Below are 18,541 nucleotides of genomic sequence, written 5' to 3'. Positions count from 1 at the left end.
TTTTTTTTTTTTTTTTTAAATTTTATGGGTACATAGGAGGTATATACATTTATGGGGTACATGAGATATTTTGATACAGGCATGTAATACACAGTAATCACATCATGGAAAATGGGGTATCCACCCCCTCGAGCATTTATCCTTTGTGTTACAAACAATCCAGTACTACTCTTTTAGTTATTTAAAAATGTACCACTAATTTATTATTGATTATAGTCACCCTGTTGTGCAATCAAATACTAGGTCTTATTCATTCTATTTTTTTGTACTTATTAACCATCCCCACCTCCCCAGTATCCTTTCCAGCCTCTGATAACCAGCCTGCTCTCTATCTCCATAAGTTGTTTTGATCCAACAAATGAGAACATCTGCTGTTTGTCTTTCTGTGCCTGAGTATATAATGACCTCCCGTTCCATCCATGTTGTTTCAAATGACAGGATCTCATTCTTTTTTATGGCCAAATAGTACTCCATTGTACATATGTACTACATTTTCTTTATCCATGCATTTGTTGATAGACACTTAGGTTGCTTCCAAATCTTGACTATTGTAAACAGTGCTGTAACAAACACAGGATGCTGCAGACATCTATTCAATATACTGACTGCCTTTCTTTTTAATATATACCCAGCAGTGGGATTACTGGATCATATGGTAGCTCTATTTTTAGTTTTTCGAGGAACCTCCAAGCTGTTCTCCATAGTGGTTGTACTAACTTACATTCCTACCGACAGCGTACGAGGGTTCCCTTTTCTCCACATTTCACCAGCATTTGTTATTGCCTGTCTTTTGGATATAAGCCATTTTAACGAGGGTGAGATATGTCATTGTAGTTCTGATTTGCCTTTCACTGATGATCAATGACGTTGGCACCTTTTCATATGCCTGTTTGCCATTTGTATGTTGTCTTTTGAGAAATACCTACCAAATCTTTTGCCCATTTTTTTGATAAGATTATTAGATTTTTTTTCCTATACAGTTGAGCTCCTTATATATTCTGGTTATTAATCTCTTGTCAGATGGGTAGTCTGCAAATATTTTATCACATTCCGTGTGCTGTCTCTTGACTTTGATTGTTTAGCCCTTTGTTCTTTGATAATCATTTCAGAATCAGTTTGTCAAGTTTCATGGAAAAACTCTGGAAATCCTGATTGGAATTACATGGAATCTATAGATCGATTTGGGAGAATCCACACCTCTAGAATAACGAATTTTCCAATCTAAGGAAATTATCTTTAAGTTGTGTTTAAGGTCTTTTAATTGTTTAATTTGTAACACAAATATACTTCTTTTGCTAGATTTATTTCTTGGAACTTTGTATTTTTGATGCTATTTGTCTGTTCTTGGTATACGGAAATGCAATTATGTTTATATATGGAATTTCTATGTCACAACCCTAATAAATTACTTTATTAATTCTAATAATTTTTTTTTCTTTTTCTTTTTTCCCAGATATGGGGTCTCTGTTACCCAGGCTGGAGTGCAGTGGTTATTCACAGGTGTTATCCCACTAATGATCATCACAGGAGTTTTGGCCTGCTTTTTCTCCAACCTGGGCTCTTTCACCTCTCCCTGCTCCTGAAAGGTCATCATATTGATAGTGAACTTGGTGTGAACACCTGCTTGGCATAGTGCACTACAGCACAAAACTCCTGGACTCAAGTGATCCTCCTGCCTATGCCTCCGAGTAGCTGGGACTACAGCCACATGCCACTCTGCCCGGCCTAATAATTTTTCTGTATATTCTTTTGTATATTCTGAGTAGACAACCATATGACCTACAAATCAAAACAGATGTTTCTGAGTCTTTGTAACTATTATTTCTTTTTCTTATCTTACTGCACTAAGACTTTCAAGCAGAATGTTTAAATTATAAGAGTGGATATCTTTGGCTTATTCCTGATTTAAAGGAAATGGTTTTAGCCTTTCACTGCCAAAGAACACAATGATGTGTGCTGTAGGTAGATACCCTTTTAAAATTATTTTTAAATTTACACACAATAAAATTGACTCGCATGTGTAGTTTTACGTAACTACTGCCAGGATCAGGATATTGAACTGTTCCATCACCCTGAAAAACTTCTACATGCTGCTCCTATAAATTCAAATCCTCCCTGCTTCCCCTAACTCCTGCTAACCAATGATCTGTTCTCTGTCCCTGAAGTTTTGCCTTTTCCAAAATGTCATGAAAATGGAAGCATAAAGTATATAAACTTTCAAGACTGGCTTTTTTTTTTTTTTTTTTTGAGACAGGGTTTCACTCTGTTATCCAGGCTGGAGTGCAGTGGCACAATCTTGGCTCACTGCAACCTCTGTCTCCTGGGTTCAAGTGATTCTCGTGTCTCAGCCTCCCAAGTAGCTGGGATTACAGATGCCCACCACCAAGTCCGGCTGATTTTTTTTGTATTTTTAGTACAGACAGGGTTTCACCATGTTGGCCAGGCTGGTCTCAAACTCCTGACCTCAAATGATCCACCTGCCTCAGCCTCCCAAAGTGTCAGGATTACAGGTGTGAGCCACTGCGCCCAGCCTAAGACTGGCTTCTTTCACTCATCAGAATGCCTTTTATACTACCAAAGTAGCTTAAACCTAACAGAAATTACAAACTCAGGAGTTTTACTAAATAGTAATTCATCCATATTATATACTTTCCTGAGAAGCCTGAGCAATTTACCTGTATGAATGGGAGAAGTTCAAGGGATCATGTTGTTATTACACTAGAACTTTACATATCAACCACTGCTGCTGAGATCTGTTTTGGTCAATAACATTCCTTTTTTTTTTTTTTTTAAACTCATTACAATTTTTGATGCAATTTGGGTTTGATAAACTACAACTGACATTCCTAACTGACTGTGAGACAGAATCACAGACCTGGACGAGTCCTTATAAATCGTAACTGACTATGAGACAGAATCACAGACCTGGACAAATTCTTATAAATCACCCAGGGAGGCAGTTTAACACTGTGATAAACATAGAATCTGCCATCATACAGAGCTAGATTCTGCCTGCCACTCTTAAATTTGCCTTTTAGTGAGTTTCAGTTTTATCAGTAAAATGGAGAAAATATAGCAGGTATTTCATGAATTTTTGAGACAATTAAATGAGATACTCCATGCAAAATGCACAGCAGACTGCCAGGTACATAGCAAAAGTCTCCGCAAATGGCAGCTGCTAATATTATATCCAGTATAACAACTCTCACTTTGCAGATTATGTATATAATCAATCTAAACATTCTGTTTTTATGGTTTTAATATTTAACAGACATAACTTTGTGTAAAGAAAGACACATATTTTGGTTGATGACAGATCTTTAAGGAAGACAACTAAACTGATTTTATTTAAACAAATATACAAATTCTCTATGATAGACTGTAATTCACCAGCCCAGGGAACGTATGAAAAACAACAAAGGAAAAAAAAAACCCTGAGATTTTTATTTTCCGATTATGAGGGGAAAATTATTAGAAAGAAAAATGTAAGCTCGTATGGAATTGTGGAAAACAAATATTTTTAAAGTGATGACAAATCAACTTAGTGTCAAAAACTTTAGAAAACATTTTGTTCCCGCTATATCCCTCCACCCACCCTCACAATCCACAGAGGGCATGCATGAAAACAGTGCTATCTATGAAATCTATATAGTGGTTCAAATGATATTAGTCAGTATAATTATTTTAGAAATCAATGGATTTTATTTTCTTAAATAATCTAGAACAAAGGGTGAGTATACCTCAAGACAATTAAATGGAAGACACTATGTTCTCAATGAACAAGAAGTATTTTCTAAAACTTTCTGCATTTGTTTTGGTAAAAGTTTGCCATTGGCTAAATCATTCAATTTTTAAACAAAATATACCTCCATCAAGAGTAAGTTTTGACCGCCACTCAACAGGCAGAAATTCAACATGTGTTGCATAGTTGGAAAAATGCCTTTCTTCTATTTTTCTTGCAGCCTCTCTCATCCTAAACAAACAAAAATGCAAACAAAGCTTTATGAGAATAACTTCATATATAAATGTACATGAGATAGAATGTGTTTAATCATAACACTTCCATTTGCTTATAGCTTTATCCTAAATTTGCCATCTATGATTTCAAATATTCCAAGCTTTTACATTATATTCTAAATAATTATACATAAGAATTTTCAGTAGACAGAATGGCATAATGAATACCTCAGTGCCATCACCCAGCTCCAAATATTAGCAAGTCATGACCTATCTTGTTTCATCTATTGCTCTCTTCATCCTTTCCATAATATAAATTTTAAAATTTTATTTAAAATATGAAGATACTATAAAATTGACTCTTTTCCCCCTTTTGGTGTCAGTTATATAAATTTTAGCACATGTGCAGATTTGTGATTAGTATTACACAATTCAGAACAGTTCATCCAGAAAAACTCCCTCATGCTATTCCTTTAGGAGTCACTCCCTTCTCCCATATTTAAAAACAAATCCTAGATATTGCATTATTTTGTCTGTAGATAGTTTAGTATATATTTCTAAAATATAAGAAAAACATAACCTATTCAGTATTATCATACCAAAGAAATTAATCATTGTTTAATTTCAGCAAATACGTAGTTCAGTGGTCCTATTTTTCCAGTTGGACTATAAATATTATTTTATAATATTAAAATTTTTTTTACGCTTGTTTAAACTGAGCTCTAATTGCATGCACTGCAATTAAAAGACATGTCTCTACTACAGGCTCCTTTCTCTATTTTGCCTTGTAAAGGCATACCTTGTTTTACCGCATTCATTTTTTTAAAAAATTTGCACTCTGCAGATATTACCTTTTTCTCCACTTTTTAAAAAACTGAAGGTCTGTGGCAACCTTGCATGGAGCAAATCTATTAGTGCATTTTTCCAATAGCATGTGCTAACTCTGTGTCCGTCACATTTTGTAATCCTCACAATATTTCAAATTTTCTCATTATTATTACATCCACTCTGGCGAACTGCACCTGTATAAGATGAGCTTAATCGATAAATGTATGTGGTCTGACTTCCACTGACTGGCTATTCCCCAACCTTTCTCCTGCTCCAAGGGTTTCCGTATTATCCCTGAGACACAACAATATTGAGATTAGGGCACTTAATAATTCCATACTGGCCTCTAGGTGATCAAGTGAAAGGAAGAGTCGCACATCTCTCACTTCAAATAAAAAACCAGAAATGATGGAGCTTAGTGAGGGAGGTATGTCAAAAGCCAAGCATGCCAAAAGCTGAACCTCTTGCACCGGTTAGCCACTTTGTGAATGTAAAGGAAAAGTTCTTGAAGGAGATTAAAAGTACTACTCCAGTGAACACACAAATAAGAAAATGAAAAAACCTTACTGTTGATAAGGAGAAAGTTTTAGTGGTCTGGATAGAAGATCAAAACAGCTACAACTTTTCCTTCATTTAAGCCAAAGCCTAATCCAGAGCAAGCCTTAACTCTTTTCAATTCTAAAAGACTGAGAGAAGCAAAGAAAGTACAGAAGAAAAGTTTGAAGCTAGCAGGTTAGTGCATGAGGTTTAAGGAAAGAAGCTGCCTCCATAACATAAAAGTGTAAGGTAAGTGCTAATGTAGAAGTAGAAGCTGCATCAACTTAAGAAGATCTAGCCAAGATAATCAATGAAGGTTGTTACCTTAAACATATTCTCAACGTAGACAAAAAAGCCTTCTAATGGAAAAAGATGCCTAGGACTTTCACAGTTAGAGAGAAGAAGTCAATGCCTGGCTTCAAAGCTTCAAAGGACAGGCTGACTCTCTTGTGAAGAGCTAACACAACTGGTAACTTAAAGTTGAAGCCAATGCTCACTGACCATCCCAAATATCCTAGGGCCCTTAAGAATTATACTAAATCTACTGTGCCTGTGCTCTGTAAATGGAACAACAAAGCCTGGATAGCAGCACATCTTTTTTTACAGCATGGCTTACTGAATATTTTAAGCCCACTGTTGACACCTACTGCTCAGGAAAAAAAAAATGATTTCTTTCAAATGATTACTGCCTACTGACAATGTACCTGGTCACTCAAGAGCTCTGATGGAGATGTTCAAGGAGATGAATGTTGTTTTCATGCCTGCTAACACAATATCCACTCTGCAGCCCATGGATCAAGGAGTAATTTTAACTTTCGAGCCTTACATTTAAGAAACAAATTTTATAATGCTATAGCTGCTATAGATAGTGGATGAATCTGGGCAAAGTAAAGTGAAAATATTCTGGAAAGAACTCGTCATTCTAGATGCCATTAAGAACATTTGTGATTCAGTAATTCATGGGGGGTGAAAATCTCAACATTCCAGAAGTTTGGAAGAAATGGATTCCAACCTCATAAATGACTTTGAGGGGCCCAAGACTTCAGTGAGGAAGTGACTGCAGATGTATTGGAAATAGCAAGAGAACTAAAATAAGAAGAGTGTGAAGATGTGACTGAATTGCTGCAATTTCATGAGAAAACTTCAGAGGATGAGTAGTTGCTTCTTATGGATGAACAAAGAAAGTGGTTTGAGATGGACTCTTGGTGAAGATGTGAATATTGCTGAAATGGCAACAAAGAATTCAGAATATGCCATACACTTAGTTGATAAGGCAGTGGCAGGGTTTGAGAGGATTGATTCAAATTTTCAAGTAAGTTCTACAGTGGGTAAAATGCTCTCAAACTGTATTGCATGTTACAGGGAAATCTTTCTGAAAGGAAGAATCAATTGATGTGGCTAACTTCATTGTTGTCTTATTTTAAGAAATTGCCACAACCACCCCAAACTTTGACAACTACCATCCTGATCAGTCAGCAGCCATCAACATGAAAGCAAGACCCTTCAACAGCAAAAAGATGCTGTGAACTCACTGCAGCCTCAGATAACTGGTTAGCAACGTTTAGCAGCACAGCATTTTAAAATTAAGATATGTACATCGATTTTTAAAGACATTATGCTATCACATACTTAACAGTTTACAGTGTAGTGTAAACATAACTTTTATATGCACTGAGAAGCCAATTTGTGCAACTTGTTAATTATGGTATTTGCTTTATTGCAGTGGTATGGAACCAAACCCACAATATCTTTGAGGTATACCTGTAATTTTGTGTTTATGTTTCCTATAAAGTTACTCAGAGTCCGATTTTCATTCATTGCATCCCTATGGTGTTAACATGTTCTTTGTCCTGTTTCCCATAATTTGGTAGTTAGTTATAAGGGCTTCATCAGATTCAAGCTCTGTTTTGGTGAGACTACTACTCCATATGTACACAGGTACATACAACTCTTCTCTTTTTGGTGATGATAGCAGTTACTGATGATCATTGTTTAAATCCATTAGTTTTCATGGTGGCAAAAGTGCCTTTTATATTCCATCACTCTTCATTTGTTTATAGACTTATACTTCTAGAAAAAGAAATTTCCTTACATTAAATATTTAGCTGCACTAGGGTATAACCAAATAGTTTCTGCATGAACTGAGGCACAGTTAACCTAGAAAAGGCAGGATAAATGGTTAATTCTTCCCCTTTATTAACAGTTCTCAAAATAACAAGTTATTAGGTTTTATATATTTTGATATCATTACTAATTCACAGATTTAAGCATATTTGATGCATATCAATCCACTGTAGTTATTATCCTTACCAAGGTTCAAATTGTCTCCTATTTTAGGTCTGTGAATCTCTTCAAGTTGCTTTTGACACAACTTCACTAGTTTTTTTTTTTTTTAAACAACAACTGTGGCTTTTAATATATTCAAAGACTTATGCAACCATCACCATTATCTAATTTCGTTAACACTTTCATCACCCCAGAAAGAAACACTATACTCATTAGCAGTCACTCTCTATCCCTCTTCCTCCCACCCACCGGCACCCACTAATCTACTTTCAGCAGATTTGTCTATTTGAGTATTTCATATAAATAGAATCATACAATATGCGGTCTTTTGTGTCTGGCTTTTCAGTTAGTGTAATGTTTTCAAGTCTCATCTATGTTGCATCATAAATCGGTACTTCATTGCTTTTCATTGTTGAATAGTATTTCATTATATGGATATGCCACTTTTGCTTACCACTCACCAGCTGATGGATGTTTGGGTTGCTTCCATCTTTTTGACTATCATGAATAATGCTTCTATGAACATTCTTTAACAAGTTTCTGTGGACATACATTTTCAGATCTCTTGGGTATACACATAACGATATTGCTGGCCCCTACACTAACTTTAACTTTTGGGAGAACTGCCAAACTCTTTCCAAAGCAGCTGTACTATTTTCTAATCTCACGAGAAACATGTAAGGGTTGCGATTTTTCTTCATCCTAGCTAATACTTGTTAATTTCCATCCTTTCGATAAGAGTTATCCTAGTGGGTATAAAGTGGAACCTTTAAAGTGGTAGTGTTCAAGGTCACATCTCTCTAATAACTAAAGATGCTGACCATCTTTTCACAAGTTTATTGGCCATTTGTATACCCTATTTGGACAAATGCCTACTCAAATCCTTTACTCATTTAAAAAAAACTGGGGTCTTCCTTTTTTAAAAACTGTTGAGTTGTAAGAGTACTTTATATATTCTGGATCCTAGACCTTTATCAGATACGTGGTTTGCTAATATTTTCTCCCATTCTGAGGGTTATCTTCATTTTCTTCAGTGTCCTTTGAAGAACAAAAGGACTTTCTACTTATAGTAGCATGCCATCTGCAAACAGAGATAGTTTTATCTCTTCCATTCTAATCTAGATGTCTTTTATTTCTTTTGATTAATTGCTGTGGCTGAAATGCACAGTACAAATGCTGAACAGAAGTGGTGAGAGTGGATATCTTTGTCTTGTTCCTGATCTCAAGGAGCAGCTCTCAGTCTTTCACTATTAAAGAATAAGTTTAGCCACAGGCTTTTTGTAGATGCCCTTTACCAGATTGAGAAAGTTGCCTTCTGTTTCTAATTTCCTGAGTGCTTTTATTATGAAAGTATGTTGAGATTTTGTCAAATGTCTTTTCTGTGTCTGAAAGTCACATGATGTGGTTTTTTTTTCCCTTCATTCTACATGTGGTGGATTACCCTTGATTTAAAAAAAAAAAAAAGTTGACCCTATCTTGCATTCCTGGGATAAATGCCACTTAGTCATGGTATATAACCATTTATATATGTTGCTGGATTCAGTTTGTTGGCATTTCATTGAGATTTCTGTGGTCTGTATTCAGCAAGGGATATTGGTATAGTTTTCTTTTCCTCATGATGCTTTCATTGGTTTTTGGTATCAGGGTAATACTGGCTTCATAGAATGAGCTGGGAAATCTTCCTTCCTTTTCTATTTTTTAGAGAGTTTGTAGAGAAGTGGTGTTAATTCTTCTCTATTTTTTTTTTAAAAGACATGATCTTACTATGTGGCCCAGGCTGAAGTGCAGTGGCTATTCACTGGAACAGTCGTGTACTATAGCCTGGAGCTTCTGTGCTCAAGCAATCCTCCTGCCTCAGCCTTCCATGAAGCTGAGACTGCAGACACATGCCAATGTACCCAGCTTAATTCTTCTTTTGATGTTTGGTAGAATTAACCAGTGCAATCTTCGGGTCCTGGGCTTTTGTTGTTTTGGTGGGAAGTTTTTTGATTATTAATCCAAACGCTGTACTTGTTATAGGTCTCCTCAGACTTCCTATTTCTTACTCATTACCAGATCAGTTTTCCTAGTTTGTGTCTGTCTTGGAAAGTGATTACTAAAACAGTTTTGGTAGTTTGTTTCTAGAAATTTGTTCATTTCATCTAGGTTATACACTCTGTAGCACAGAATTGTGCATAGTATTCCCTTATAATCCTTTTTATTTCTCTAAGGTTGGTGGTAGTAATGTCTCCTCTTTAACTTTTGATTTTAGTAATTTGAATCTTCTTTTTCTCTTGGTCTAGTTAAAAGGTTCTCAACTTTGTGAATCTTTTCAAATAACCAGAGTAATACACAGAGATCTTCCTTATTTTACAACTGCATACTACTCCATTATATAGACAATAGCTGTAGTTTATCAACCTATCTCTTACTGATGAACATTTGAGTAGTTTCCTACGGGATGCTGCAATCAAAAGCCTTGTGCACGTCCTTTTATTTTTGCTGATATTTTTTGGGATAGAGTCCTGGAACTAGGTTTTCTGGGTCAAAGGATAAATACATATGTAATTTTGATAGATACTGCCACATACTCATTTTCATTGCATTCCATCAGCTGTATAAGAACATCTATTACCTACAGCCTGGCCAAAAAAGCATGTCGTCAAATTTTGAACTTGTGCTAATCTGATGGTTAAGAAATGACATCTGCTTGCGTGCGCTGCTCATGCCTGTAAACCCAGCACTTTGGGAGGCCGAGGCAGGCAGATCACTTGAGGTCAGGAGTCTGAGACCAGCTTGGCCAACATGGTAAAATCCAGACTCTACTAAAAAAACACAAAAATTAGTTGGGTGTGGTGGTGCGCACCTGTAGTCCCTCCCAGCTATTTGGGAGGCTGAGGCAGAAGAATCGCTTGAACCCGGGAGGTAGAGGCCGCAGTGAACCAAGATTGCGCCACTGCACTCCAGTCTGAGTGACAGAACAAAACTCTCTCCAAAAAAAAAAAAAAAAAAGACTTTTCATATGGTGAACAGCCATTTCCTTTTCTAGGAACTACTTGCTTATATCTTTAGCCCATTTTCCCATAAGGTGGTTGAACATATTTTTATTTTTAGCATGATTTCACATATTAAGAATCCTTCATCTATAAGTTGAAAATGTTTTCTTTCAGTTCAACTTAGTTTTTCTTTGCCATATTTTTTTTCTAGATGATATAATATTTATCAATATTTTTCCTTATTTCTTGTGGATCAAGTCATAGAATAGTTTTCTCTATTCCTAAGTTCTAGAAGAATTCAAGCTCTCCTTTAAAAAAAATCCCTAATACTTGTATAATTTCATTTCTTTTCCTTCCCCCTGGCCTTTTTTTGTTTGTTTGTTTAGAGATGAGGTCTTGCTATGTTGCCCCAGCTGAAGTGCAGTGGCTATTCATAGGTGTGGTCATAGGGCACTACAGCCTCGAATTCCTGGGCTCAAGCGATTCTCCTGCTTCAGCCTCCCAAGTAGCTAGGAAAGTAGCTAGGACTATAGGCACGTGCTACCATGTCCTGGTTTCATTTCTTTCACTTAAATGTAATCCAATTGAAATTTAACCTTGTGTAAGCAATGGATCCAATTTATTTTTTTTCTATATGCAAATCTAGCTATCCCAATAGTACTTGTTGAAAAGTCTATCTTCATTTTCAGTATATTTTAAAAGGCATTACATTATAATTATGTTTATTGATTGCATATCCCCAAAGTTGGCATTTTAAGAAGCCTAAATAGATTCTACTTTGCCAAAATAAAGATGTGCTTCCCTTATCATCACTGAAAATAAAATGATAGCCAAAACTTTAGACTTGAAGGCAGGTTCTCTTTATTATCCACAGAGTCTAAAAGTTCCTTTTTTACATCAGATACTCAAGTAACGGTCGCAGGAACATTTTTAAAGTTTCTTTGTCATCTTTTCAAAGGTTCAGTTTTAAAATTTCTAATATTTTTCTACCCACTCATTCAATTTTGATGGCTGTGTAGTTTTTAGGTAAATCATTATGATACAGTAATTAGGAAGTGGTACGTGTGTTGCTGTTTGAATTTGCATACAAAAGAGTTCATTTAGATTAGTGGTTCTCAACCATGGACAATTTTGTACTTTGAGGGACACTTGGCAATGTTTGGAGATATTTTTGGTTCTAACAACCAAGGGTTTTACTTGCATCAGTGAGAAGAGGCTAGGGATACTGTTATACATCTTACAATGTACAGGCCAGCCCTCATAATAAAAAACTATCCAGTCAAAAATGTCAATAGTGATGTAGCTGGGAAACGCTAACTTTGAGTTCTCAACTCGGAAACACTACATCTGCTTAAAATGTTGTTTTTTCCTAAAGCAAACTTATACAATCCTTCCCTCCACAGGATCGCTATCATAATTCTCAAATGATCAAAAACTGATCAAACAGGTATGTCTACTGAATCATTTGGAGTACTGGAGTGACTGTTAAGAAAAAAAAGAAAAGGATGCAAGAAAAATGAAAAAATTGTGAGGGAAGGAGAAGGGAGAGGAGGGGGATGCCAAAGAGAGGAAGGGGGAGACAGGGAGAGGGAAGAGAGAAGATGGATGTGTTCTGGCTAGATGCCCAAATTTGCCTTACTAAAAGCAGTAAAATCTATTTCTTAAATATCTCATAAGAACTACTGAGACCAACAGGGGATAGAGAAAATGAGAAAAAGGAATGATTAAAAAATATAATACTATACCTCAGACAATGACCCACTACTGTGCTGCTACGCATGCACAAAAATCATGATTTCAGTCCTGTTATAAGTTTATTTCAACTTCCATGTTCTCTGAGCAATGAATGTTTACCTCATATTGTAAGAAGAGAAGATAGAGATTAATAGCATTTAAGAATTACTGTACAACTAGGGATCATTAAATAGCTGTAAAAAATAAGTCTTCATAATTCCTCTCAATTAGAAAAAAATTGGTAAACTAATTGGTTTTAAGAAAATATATGTGTGATATAAATATAGAAAAAAATAGAAAAAGATATAAATAGAAAATCATGAACAGTAATCTCCAAGATACTTTTTTTTTTTTTTAAGAGATGAGGTTGACCGGGCATGGTGGCTCACGCTTGTAATCCCAGCACTTTGGGAAGCTGAGGCAGGTGGATTGCCTGAGGTCAGGAGTTTGAGACTAGCCTGACCAATATGACGAAGCCCTGTCTCTACTAAAAATACAAAAATTAGCTGGGTGTGGTGACGTGTGACTGTAGTTCCAGCTACTAGGAAGGCTGAGATAGGAGAATTTCTTCAACCCAGGAGGCGGAGGCTGCAGTGAGCCAAGAACATGCCACTGCACTCCAGCCTGGGCAACAGAGCAAGACTCTGTCTCAAAAAAAAAAAAAACCAAAAAACCAAACATGGGGTCTTGCTTCATTGTCCAATGCTGCAGTGCACTGGAAACTCACAGGCATGATCATCGCACACCACAGTCTTGAACTTCTGGGCTCAAGCAATCCGAAATACATTTTTAAAACAAACAAACAAACAAACAAACAAACAGGGTCCAGAAGTCTATAGCATGCACGTTTTGTGTGGAAAAAAATTTGTATATGCCTAAAGAAAATCTAGAAGACTATAAATGTGGATACAAGGACAAAGGAAAATGAGGGAAGATGGAGAAGAAATGAGAATCAGCCTTTTTACTCCACATTTTAATATTTTGTTTTGTGAACTACATGTGTATATTTCCTGTTCAAAAACATAAGTTTTGTTGATATTCTTGTCACTATTGTTTATTCTCCCATGTTTTTCTGTACTTATGGGTTTATGCCTTTCTGCTTTTTAAAATTCTTTTTTATATCATGTTCAAAGAGGTTTCAGGAGGGAATAAGATAAGCTCATGTGTTCAACCCACTGTGTTTAATTGAAAACCTCCTTATATTCTTCTAAGATTATAGCTTTAAAATGACTAATTTAGGGCATTAGGTATACAAGTTCTATGACTAGTTCCCTTATAAGGAAACTCCACAAAAAGTAAATCCAGTTGTATTTAAAATGCCTTCCATTTATCCCTTTTAGTAAACTATATCTGACATTCCCAGAAGTTGTCTAAAAATTTGCTTCTCAATCTGTGTTAAGTAGTAAACATATTTTTCTGGAACAAAGGTGATTAAAGCTAGTTTGAACTAATCATTAGCAGGTTTGCTAAAATAATGTTAAGAGGGAAAACTCTCTGTTACCAGGAATCTAAGACATGATTTAAAGAAATCCTGAGAGAACAAAAGGCTGTCAAATCAATCACAAGTACACACAAGCTTCAGGATGGCCCTGATAAGGATGAAGTTTTGTACAGGCCTGAATACTGAACTTAGGAATGACAGCAAGCAGGGAAATGGTAAGAAATCATATAGATTTTCCTATCTTTTAATCATTTATTATGCAGAATTCCTTTTTATATGAATATTTTCCGTTGATTACTAAGTTATATGTAGAATTTTCCATCAAATTAACCTGTCTATGAAGAAATGATGGCAATCCTCCCTGTAGTGGACACTTGGGGGTTTTTTTTGAGCCACCTTGGATTCATTCATCCTACTTCCAATAATAGCTCGTGATTTTTATCTGTGAATCTAGCTCTTCCTATAGTTAAGATGAAGTCAACTTCCATCTGATTCTAGGTTGGGAATATGACCAGTTTAGCCAATCATACCCTGCATGGCTACATGCATAGATTCAGGAAGTTGGATGCAACATCATTAGTCACTGAAATGCATAGACTAGCTGGGACTTTTGGAAAAAAAGACTAATTCTTTCTTCTTGAATTTTAGCACAAGATTATATAAATAACATTTGGAATCAAAGGAGATGTGTGATAATGGCTCCACAATGAAGGTGATAGAGCAGATAAAACTGGATTTTGATGACTTGTTTGGCAATTTAACTCCTAGACTCCTCAGTTTTATGAGTTACTAAATGCTGCTTTTGGCTTAAGCCTTTTTGGGTTAGGATTTCCCTCACTTGTACTCAAAGAAATCAAACCGATACCTTCTTATTTATCAATGGCTCCAGAGAGAATATGCAAGTAAACCTAGTTCTCAGGTTCCTAGACATCCAAACAAAATATCTGCATACTAACATAAAAACAAAAACATCACAGGAAGTAATATACAACTCATCAGAAAGTAAAATCAGGATCAGAGGGAAGAGATTCCTGTAATATAAGCCATGGAGATTGAAAAGGATCAGACTTGGCCTGGCACTATGTGACAAGGTTTTTTCTTTAAAAAGTTGAATTGTGAGGTCTGTTCCAAGATGACTGAACAGGAACAGCTCCGGTCTGCAGCTCCCAGTGTGACTGATGCAGAAGATGCGTGATTTCTGCATTTCCAGCTGAGGCACCTGGTTCATCTCATTGGGACTGGTTGGACAGCGGGTGCAGCCTATGGAGGGCAAGCTGAAGCAGGGCAGGGCATCGCCTCACCTGGGAAGTGCAAGGGGTCTGGGATTTCCCTTTCCCAGCTGAGGGAAGCCGTGACAGATTGTACCGGGAAAATCAGGACACTGCCACCTAAATACTGTGCTTTTCCAACGGTCGTAGCAAATGGCACACCAGGAGATTACATCCCGCGCCTGGCTCAGCGGGTCCCACACCCACGGAGCCTTGCTCACTGCTAGTGCAGCAGTCTGAGATCAAACTGCTAGGTGGCAGCCTGGCTGGGGAAGGGGCGTCTGCCATTGCTGAGGCTTGAGTAGGTAAATAAAGTGGCCGGGAAGCTCGAACTGGGTGGAGCCCACCGCAGCTCAATGAGGCCCACCTGCCTCTGCAGATGCCACCTCTGGGGGCAGGGCATAGCTGAACAAAAGGCAGCAGAAATTTCTGCAGACTTAAACATCCTTCCCCATCTGACAGCTTTGAAGAGAGTGGTAGTTTTCCCAGCATGGTGTTTGAGCTCTGAGAACAGACAGACTGCCTTCTCAAGTGGGTCCCTGACCCCCGTGCAGCCTAACTGGGAGATACCTCCCAGGCAAACGGGGTCTGGAGTGGACCTCCAGCAAACTCCAACAGACCTGCAGCTGAGGGACCTGACTGTTAGAAGGAAAACTAACAAACAGAAAGGAATAGCATCAACATCAACAAAAAGGACATCATACCAAAACCCCATCTGTAGGTCACCATCATCAAAGACCAAAGGTAGATAAAACCACAAAGATGGGGAGAAACCAGAGGAGAAAAGGTGAAAATTCTAAAAACCAGAGCACCTCTTCTCCTTCAAAGGATCGCAGCTCCTCACCAGCAACAGAACAAAGCTGGATGGAGAATGACTTTGTCGAGTTGGCAGAAGTAGGCTTCGGAAAGTTGGCAATAATGAACTTCTCTGAGCTAAAGGAGGATGTTCGAACCCATCGCAAGGAAGCTAAAAACCTTGAGAAAAGATCAGATGAATGGCTAACTAGAATAAACAGTGTAGAGAAGACCTTGAATGACCTTGAAGACCTGATGCATGCATAAGCTTCAGTAGCCGATTTGATCAAGTGGAAGAAAGGTTATCCGTGACTGAAGATCAAATTAATGAAATGAAGCGAAAAGAGAAGAGAAAAAAGAGTAAAAATAAATGAACAAAGCCTCCAAGAAATATGAGATTATGTGAAAAGACCAAATCTATGTTTGATTGGTGTACCTGAAAGTGAGGGGGAAAATGGAACCAAGCTGGAAAACACTCTTCAGGATATTATCCAGGAGAACTTCCCCAGCCTAGCAAGGCAGGTCAACATTCAAATTTAGGAAATACAGAGAACACCGCAAAGATACTCCTCGAGAAGAGCAACTCCAAGACACATAATTGTCAGATTCACCAAGGTTGAAATGAAGGAAAAAATGTTAGGGGCAGCCAGAGAGAAAGGTCAGGTTACCCACAAAGGGAAGCCCATCAGACTAAAAGCAATCTCTCGGTAGAAACCCTACAAGCCAGAAGAGAGTGGGGGCCAATATTCAACATTCTTAAAGAAAAGAATTTTCAACCCAGAATCTCATATCGAGCCAAACTAGGCTTCATAAATGAAGGAGAAATAAAATCCGTTACAGATAAGCAAATGTTGAGAGATTTTGTCACCACCAGGCCTGCCTTACAAGAGCTCCTAAAGGACTAAACATGGAAAGGAACAACTGGTATCAGCCACTGCAAAATATGACAAATCGTAAAGACCATCGATGCTAGGAGGAAACTGCAGCAATTAATGGGCAAAATAACCAGCTAACATCATAATGACAGGATCAAATTTACACATAACAGTATTAACCTTAAATGTAAATGGGCTAAATGCCCAGTTAAAAGACACAGACTGGCAAATTGGATAAAGAGTCAAGACTCATCAGTGTGCTGTGTTCAGGAGATTCATCTCATGTGCAGAGACACACATAGGCTCAAAATAAAGGGATGGAGGAGGATCTACCAAGCAAATGGAAAGCAAAAACAAAAACAAAAAAAACCAGGGGTTGCAATCCCAGTCTTGGATAAAACAGACTTTAAACCAACAGATCAAAAGAGACAAAGAAGGCCATTGCATAATGGTAAAGGGATCAATTCAACAAGAAGAGCCAACTATCCTAAATATATATGCATCCAATACAGGAGCACCCAGATTCATAAAGCAAGTTCTTAGTGACCTACAAAGAGACTCAGACTCCCACACAATAATAATGGCAGCCTTTAACACCCCACTGTCAATATTAGACAGATCAATGAGACAGAAGGTTAACAAGGATATCCAGGACTTGAACTCGGCTCTTTACCAAGCAGACCTAATAGACATCTACAGAACTCTCCACCCCAAATCAAAAGAATATACATTCTTCTCAGCACCACATCACATTTATTCCAAAACTGACCACACAGTTGGAAGTAAAGCACTCCTCAGCAAAGGCAAAAAAACAGAAATGACAACAAACTGTGTCTCAGACCACAGTGAAATCAAATTAAACTCAGGATTAAGAAACTCACTCAAAACCACACAAGTACATGGAAACTGAACAATCTGCTCCTGAATGACTACTGGGTACATAACAAAATGAAGGCAGAAATAAAGATATTCTTTGAAACCAGTGAGAACAAAGACACAATGTATCAGAAGCTCTGGGACACATTTAAAGCAGTGCATAGAGGGAAATTTATAGCACTAAATGGCCACAAGAGAAAGCAGGGAAGATCTAAAATTGATACACTAACATCATAATTAAAAGAACTAGAGAAGCAAGAGTAAACAAATTCAAAATATAGCAGAAGGCAAAAAATAACTAAGATCAGAGCAGAATTGATGGAGATAGAGACACAAAAAAGTCCTTCAAAAAAATGAATGAAACCAGGAGCAGGTTTTTTGAAAAGATCAACAAAATTGATAGACCGCTAACAAGACTAACAAAGAAGAAAAGAGAGAAGAATCAAATAGATGTAATCAAAAATGATGAAAGGGTTACCACCACCAATCCCACAGAAATACAAACTACCATCAGAGAATACTATAAACAACTCTACACAAATAAACTAGAAAATCTAGAAGAAATGGATAAATTCCTGGACACATACACCCTCCCCCAAGACTAAACCAGGAAGAAGTTGAATCGCTGAATAGACCAGTAACAGGCTCTGAAATTGAGGCAATAATTAAGAGCCTACCAACCAAAATAAGTCCAGGACCGGATTCACAGCCAAATTCTTCCAGAGGTACAAAGAGGAGCTGGTACCATTCCTTCTGAAACTATTCCAATCAACAGAAAAAGAGGGAATCCTCCCTAACTCATTTTATGAAGCCAGCATCATCCTGATACCAAAGCCTGGCAGAGACACAACAAAAAAAAGAGAATTTTAGACCAATATCCCTGATGAACATCGATTAGAAAATCCTCAGTAAAATACTGGCAAACAGAATCCAGCAGCACATCAAAAAGCTTATCCACCATGATCAAGT

General features: G+C 37.2%; 1 protein-coding gene across 2 annotated transcripts in view; it reads right to left on the bottom strand.

Moving 5' to 3' along the window:
• The window catches only part of DDHD1 (DDHD domain containing 1), a 124,006-nt gene that overhangs the window by 33,021 nt on the left and 72,444 nt on the right, over positions 1-18,541 (bottom strand). For both annotated transcript variants that reach the window (XM_011999713.1, XM_011999714.1), the window contains one exon: positions 3,867-3,973. In XM_011999713.1, coding sequence (XP_011855103.1) covers positions 3,867-3,973 — 107 coding nt within the window. The remainder of the gene's footprint in view (positions 1-3,866; positions 3,974-18,541) is intronic.

The sequence above is a fragment of the Mandrillus leucophaeus genome, unplaced genomic scaffold (assembly GCF_000951045.1).
Source record: "Mandrillus leucophaeus isolate KB7577 unplaced genomic scaffold, Mleu.le_1.0 Scaffold60, whole genome shotgun sequence".
Lineage (NCBI taxonomy): Eukaryota > Metazoa > Chordata > Mammalia > Primates > Cercopithecidae > Mandrillus > Mandrillus leucophaeus.
This window is presented reverse-complemented; position numbering and strand designations above follow the sequence as displayed.